Here is a 7,500-nt window from a genome sequence, read left to right on the forward strand (position 1 = left end):
TACGTCGCTGGCAGTCAACGGTTGGATTCTGCTTGACGTATCAATACGTCGTTGGCAGTCAACGTGTTAAGAGAGTGTTTTTTTTTGTTTTAGACTAAGGTGTTACAGTTAGAGAGTGTTACAGTTAGAGAGTGTTACAGCTAGGTGTTAAGTGTTTGTGTTGCTGTCGGGGTATAACGGCATAGGTGGACCTGTGTATAGCGTAACAGGCAAGTCCCCAGGAATAGCGCTGGGCTGTGAAGCCATTTGAACATGGTGGCGAAGCTCTGTATTGCAAGTCACGTGACGCCATGCAGCCCAGAAAGGAAAATTCCCATCCACTTGCATTGGGACCCCGGCAGCTGTTAAACCCAGGGGAATTTTTTCCGGGTGTCACTCAAAGTATAAAACGACTATTTTAATTATCAACAAATTTTTTATGGGGCATTTTTTCTTCAGAAGCCACTAAGAGCCGTATACAGGGGTATTTTCTTCTTGTAATACAATCCATGGGTGGGAGGGGTGGGAGACGTCATGGAACACGTCATGGCACACATGCGCACTTCGCCTTGGGCTGCAGGGTCAGGAAGTAAAACCAGGAAGAAAAAGCCCCCATGATGGCTTCATGCGCCAGTGAGCAACCTCCGTCCGAATACATGGGTGGGCGTGGCACGTCCCCTATCCAGTTCTTTTAATACATCCATGGTAACAGGTAGGTGGACCTGTGTATAGCGTAACGGGTAGAGTGGAGTACTGTATTAAAACGGATAGGGGTTCCATTCCCATTGGCGACACTCGTGCAAAAAAAAAAAATAATAATAATAATAATAATTAACATGATACATGTAGGCATTCCCTGGACTGTTAGGCAATGGTTGGGTACAGGCAGCTTTACACCTTTAGTTTAATAATATAGATTTTTGTACAGACCACACATGCTCAGTTCACATGATAACAGTTGACATATTTTGTTTAATAACACATAATAGAGAGATCAATAGAAACATCCCAAATATTGTAAAACCTAAGCCAGGATATGAACTATTTTCTAGATGCATTGGAAGCATAGCCTGGTAATTGGAAGCAATTTTTTTTTACACTTCAGCTCGTGATCCTATTCCTATCTTTCAAAATGAGTACCGTAATAGTTTAATTAAATTAAATTGTAATTCACTAGGAATTAACCCAATTAGAGAATGCATAAGAATGATTATTTTAATCACAGTTTTACTACTACAGTACATACGGTGGGAACATTTAATCAATTCAATAATGATACCTGCAAACATCTCTCTGGGACAGGATCTTATCAAATGGTCTAATTTGTGTCTATCTGGGGGTCTGTGACATGAAAACAGCCCCTCTGTGCGTCACCTTTGAACAGACAGGTTGAGCAGAAACTCAGTACCTGCTTGTTGAAGCCCAGGGCTCGCAGGGATTGCTTGAGGGCAGTGAGACGCTCCCTGCTCTGGGTCGAGGCTGTACCTACTGGAGGATTCTCCCCGGCAAGTCCTCCACTCAGATACCTGGAGCAAAGACAGAGAAACGGGGGCTACAGAACAATGCTTCACCCGCAGAAACACATGCAATTAAAATAGTGGACGTGGGGGAATCCTGGTAAATAGACAGGTGGGTCCACCTGTTCACAATATGTACCGGTAGCCATGTGCTCAGTGGGAATTTATGCGCATTTCCTTGGATGAGAGAAGACATAAAGCCGGAAGATTTATGAGGCACTTTTCTGCAGAGTGACAGGCAGCCACAGTCACATGACATCCATCCACTAGAATGAAAATGAGAGTATAATCAGGAAGTGAGAGCAATTTGTGAGGAGAGGCGAAAGGGACAGCGGGGGGTTTCAATCAGGGGAACTGCATCATGCACACCCAGCAGTGAGACAGGGGGCAGCAAGGATGGGTTAGTATCCTGCCAGAGTGCTTCTCAGGCTCCAAAACAGCCCAATTCAGGTCTCCCATCATCGTACAAAAGGACTGTTGCTGCAACAGCAACACACAGTCACACACTGTCACTTTACAAGTAAGAGCATGCACGGGCAGGAATGTGCCAACACAAACCTACAGACGGACAAAAACACATAGCCGCATAGAGATGCTCATCCATATACACAAACAAGTGTGAACATACCGTAGCAACCATGCTTTCACATGGTGATTGTGTAAAACTGCGGATCTCGCTGGGGTTAAGAAGGCATGATGGAACTGAGTGGATAGGCTATTTGAAAACATAGGCTATGTTTGGGTTTAAAAAAGGGGGAGAATATTATTTCTTCCAGGTTAGAGCTCCCAGCCATCACAGCGCTCAACAGCGTCACTCTGCTCGAAAGCTCGGTAAAAAATAACGTCACCGGCACAGAATTCAGATAAAAAGAGGCATTTATGATCGAGCATCGAGCTTTCAAACCCCTCCGTCGAGAAGCAATGAACCCTTCTGCTCTAGTAGGTGGCTTTGAAATGTTTCTGTGACGCTTGTAAATACATGCGTATCGCTGATTTAGACAGCTTGAGAGTGAGAGTCGCAGGGAAGTCTATGTACGGATAAGGAACTGTTAGACGGCAGATTATGAAATCATATGTGGACAAAGAGTTAGGAAAGGAGCTACACTGGAACTTATTTAGCCTATTTCTTACAACATTAGCCAGACAAAAACAGCATCTCTTGCCTGGTAAACCAGCCGGTCACGTGAACTCACATCTCATTTCGTTGTACCAAACCGTCTGGCCTCAAAGCCCTGGGAGGCCTTTTGCAGAAACTGCAAAGCGTACGAGCCAATCAGCGAACCGCCTCGTAGTTGACATCATAACCAGCCAATCGGGAACGCCGCTGGCAAAACAGTAATGGCTGCTTCCGTGCCTGTCCGCCTCGAGGAGTAACGTCAATGTTCGTCGAGTTTAAACAGGCATAAAGTGCAGTTATTGCAAAAATAGACTCAATAACAACAATTAAACGAGTACAGGAGTATCGCCGCAACAGCGGAGTTTCCTGTGCCGTTCTCCTGTGTGGATTTGGGTTTGACTGGATCCAACGCTGATTGGCTGAAGGAGTTGTCTGTCAAGGCAAGTATACCCGCCCAACTTCCGCCCACTGCAGACACTAGGTGAAAGCTTCAGGCCAGACGGTCTGGTAGAACGAAATGAAATGTTCACATGACCGGCTGGTTTACCAGGCTACAGGATATCTATGTGTTAACCAATGAGGTGCGTTTGCTTGAGGTCTAGAGAGTAATGAAGAATGATGGGACTGATCTATATGAAGAGGATATCAAAAATGTGCATGCAATACATGATCAATGACCTGGGCTGAATTGCATAGATTTTTTTGTGTGTGAGCTAGTTAGGCTATTTGAGGTGTAAACTGTGCATGTACTCTGTAGTCAGTGTTTCTGCCAGTCTTTTTGCCTTGTGATGTGGAAAGACCACTGTAATGTGTGAAAATGTGACTGTCAAACTCTCCACTGCAACCCATGCAGCTCCTATAGGCCAGGTCATCCAACACCATCCATCATCTCACCAGTCATAAAGTGAACTATCAATATGCTCCCTGCAGCCGTGAGCCTGCACGTACCTGTGAGCCAGGACGTTGTTGAGGTAAAGTGCACTCTTCTCCTCAGGCGACAGGCCCTCAGCCATCAGATAGAAGATGTTGAAGTTGTGTTGGTGGAGGGGCAAGCGGACCAGACGAGACTTCTCCAGCATGTAGGTGTATACATGGGCTTAAACAGCAAACACGTTATGCATTTCAATGTCAGTAGCATGTTAGAAACATTTAACCAACACTGACTAATAGTTGCCAATACATACAATGCAATGCACAATACAGTCACTGTTCATTGATAGCCTAAGACAGTGGTTCTCAAACTGGGGTCCGGGGACCCCCCAGTCCTTGCAGGGGTTCCAGGGAGTCCCCAGCAAAAAGGGGGATCATTTATTTTCACTATAATACCATCCATAAGTAACACAATGTCAGAATGTATGACTTATTTTGGTCATGGGTTTCAGACACTTTGGGTAATAAAACACCTAAAAGCAAAAATCGTATCAGATGGGGGACGCTGGGACAAAATCTTATCAATTGGGGGGCCGTGGTCTAATTTGAGTCAGTTTAGGGCCCCTAAACTTTAAATTAGGGGTCCTTGACTTGAAAAAGCTTGAGAACCACTAGCCTAAGATAATTCATTGGGGTAAAATGAGGTGAGCGTCAGTGGAGCTGTTAAAATGGAGCACAAGTAGACTGTGATGATACGCAGATGGAGTCGTAGTGCCCCCTGGTGGTGATACAGTGATGTAAACCTGCTCATTTCACATGTTCTCATGGAAAACAACATCCTATTAGTCAGGAAATTCTAGTATTGCACCCCCATTTTATCATCATATCAAATTTTCAGTGGTCCAGATACAGTGTTTCCTAATGACAAGAAACATGAACAATACACCTTCTCTAGTTTAATAATATTGATTTTTGTACGGAAATATTTTGTTTAATAATACACATACAGGAATAATCATGTGGGATAGAGAGATCAATAGAAACGTCCCAAATATTGTAAAACCTAAGCCAGGATATGAACTATTTTCAAGATGCATTTGAAGCATAGCCCGGTAATTGGAAGCACACTTTTTTTTTTACACTTTTCAGCTCGTGATCCTATTGATATCTTTCGTGACTTCAACCCATATTTATATAACGCAAAACATAACGAGGGGGGATGCCAAAAATAACGTCAGCGTCTGAGCCCTCCCTGGCTATATATGTATTTTAGAAGAAAAAAGAAAGAAAAAATGCAAGTTTGATGATCAAACAGGCAGTCCAGGTCCAGTGCTACAGTGAGTAATGTGTGTGTCACCTCTGAGCAGTGTCCTCCTCTTCTCACAGTACTGCATGGTGAGCAGCTTGATGAAGCGGCTGGAGTTGTTGTTCCTTGGGGTCTTGGCATGGCCAAAGGCCTCCAGAATACAGTTCACCTGAATATCACATACAAAATGAAGGAAATTATATTAAATGTGCCACTTAATATTTAGAATGACTTACCACAGATGCACTTTGCTTTTCCAAAACAATGACCAATGCATCTCAAATAAGAAGAAAGCTTTTAAAGAAAGAAGAAACAAAACTCTTCTCACAACATCATGGTTGGCTTGTACGTGGTTCTCTAGAAATGTCTCTGTTTGTCCCATAAAAAATGAGTGGCAGTAAAAAAAAAAACATCTACTAGTATACCCAGGAAATGGGTAACTGTGATCTGATCTCATGATCTCGCGCGAATCCAGCTGCCTTGCAAAGTTAGGAAATGGGTGCAATAAGAGTATTGCTGTTATTCCAACTCTCTCCACTAGATGTCAACATGCCTCCATTATCTGGGTACTCCACAGGATTACTGTTCCGGAGTGATCAGAGAGCGAGCTGACCCAGATATTGACTACGGTACATACAATGATGACTTCATCAGAACACAGCACTTCGACTCCCAGTCCCAGGCTACACACTCCAGCCAGCGAAGCCACTCATATTCCAAACAGCTGGGAAAAGCCACTCATATTCAAAACAGCTGGGAAAAGCCACTCATATTCCAAACAGCTGGGAAAAGCCACTCATATTCAAAACAGCTGGGAAAAGCCACTCATATTCCAAACAGCTGGGAAAAGGGAATAATCGCAAGATCAGGATCAATGATATCAATGCTAAATGCAAGCTACTTTTTTCTTCCTCTCTTGAGTAAAGTACAAAGGAGGGTTTTTCCTTCATAAAGAGCTGTATGTTACGTGGTTCTTTACAGTGATTGCTGCAATTTGCTGGTCGTTACCTATTCTCTCAAAATGTTTCACGATCGTAGCGTCTCGTCGTTTGCTGGTAAATGAGCTACTGTATGGATGAGTTATGGACCTTTCTTGAGCATGCACCCCCCACTAAGAATAACACTCAAACGATTTCTCCCCAAATGGGTCTGGAATTGGCATCACGGAGAAAGGGTCACCTATCTGGAAAATATAAAGATATAATCACACACAATGTCCCAATGGTGAAATTATATCTCACACCAATGGGAAGCTATCAAGCACAGAAGAAGATACTGCTAGCCTGTACCGAGCGGGGGCCGTGGTGCTAATCCATATATCCATTCTCTCCCCCACCACAGCAACACATAACAGTGGGAGACATTTACAGAGCTAAGAACCCTGCTTGTCTACATTGTCTGCTATTGGATTTATTTGATCACAGAGACGACAGGGGGGAGGAGCAATACACAGAAGCAGGGGGGGGGGGGGGGGGGGGTAGGCTGCTGTCAGTGCCTGCTTGCCTTGACCAACAAACAGCACATTCACAAGCTTGTTGTACTCTGATGGCCGGAAGGCATGAAGTTTAAAATAAAGCAATAGAGCAGTTGACTTTTTTACATTATTATTATTATTATTATTATTATTATTATTATTATTATTATGTAGTGTGTGTGTGTGTGTGTGTGTGTGTGTGTGTGTGTGTGTGTGGGGAGGGGCATTTTTGCCTTTATTACATAGCTCAAAGTAAAGAGACAGGAGACAGAGGACAGAGACAGCGCCGGACATTGCGGTTACATAGCAGGCGCCCACCAACCGAGTCATCAGGACGTGACGTCCCACCACATGGCTGACATTGTAAATGATCTTGTCAGATATAGGTTCAGGGGCAGGCGGTCCAGACTCACGTGTTTCATTCTGGGTTCCACAGCAAAGCCTTTGGGGCTGGAGCGGGCGGTCAGGTGTCTCACTATGTGCTTGCAGGCCTCTGTTTTACCAGAACCACTCTCACCACTAGAGAGAGAGAGAGAGAGAGAGAGAGAGAGAGAGTTAGTATACAATATTAGTTTTTTGTTTTTACTGTTGTTTTTATGTTGTTTTCAGCAAAACATCATGAACTGAGAGAGAAAGGAGACACAAGAGAAAAGGGAGACCGTAATAAAAGAATACAATAGAAAGGTTGCTGTTGGGTGGAGCTTCGCTAATGAAATAATGAAATCTTCGTGTGCCTGCAAGCACATCAGCGCCCCCTGTATGTGTCTCAGATGAGTGGGTGTGAGGTGTTAGTCATGAGGGTGTTTCCTACATCACACACCTCCACCCAACTGACATCACCCCTTCAGGGACTCCCTCCCTTTAAAGCCACCATCTAGTCCTGCTTCCTACTAACACTAACGTCACTTTCCCTGCACTGTGACTGCTGCCCACAACTTCTCTGGCACCGGAGGCCTGTTTCTAATGTGGCTTGTAGTGGATGTGGGACTGGACATAAGGTACCTCTACAGTACATGCTCTGATACACACCGACATGCAGAGAGTTGAGACCAGTGGAGTAACACCCAGCAGATGGCTTCAGAAGGTCATACGACCTTACTGTTGACCGCAATGTACTGTGGTGCTCTGTTTGTGTGTGTACAGTACAGTATGGGTGTTTTACATTTCCTACTAATGCCTGGGACACACCAGAAACGTCTCCGTGTCGAGCAGGAGCCTGGCCAGAAGCGATCTGTTT

The 7,500-nt window shown here is 44.3% G+C and overlaps 1 protein-coding gene across 1 annotated transcript in view; it reads right to left on the bottom strand.

Annotated features, from left to right (window-relative positions):
- The window catches only part of myo16 (myosin XVI), a gene marked incomplete at both ends in the record, with an annotated part of 165,579 nt that overhangs the window by 81,275 nt on the left and 76,804 nt on the right, over positions 1-7,500 (bottom strand). The window contains 4 exons of the mRNA XM_083638226.1: positions 1,388-1,505; positions 3,562-3,709; positions 4,841-4,958; positions 6,677-6,782. Of these exons, the coding sequence (XP_083494352.1) occupies positions 1,388-1,505; positions 3,562-3,709; positions 4,841-4,958; positions 6,677-6,782 (490 nt within the window). The remainder of the gene's footprint in view (positions 1-1,387; positions 1,506-3,561; positions 3,710-4,840; positions 4,959-6,676; positions 6,783-7,500) is intronic.

Source organism: Poromitra crassiceps, assembly GCF_964638095.1.
Source record: "Poromitra crassiceps genome assembly, chromosome: 6".
NCBI classification, from domain to species: domain Eukaryota; kingdom Metazoa; phylum Chordata; class Actinopteri; order Beryciformes; family Melamphaidae; genus Poromitra; species Poromitra crassiceps.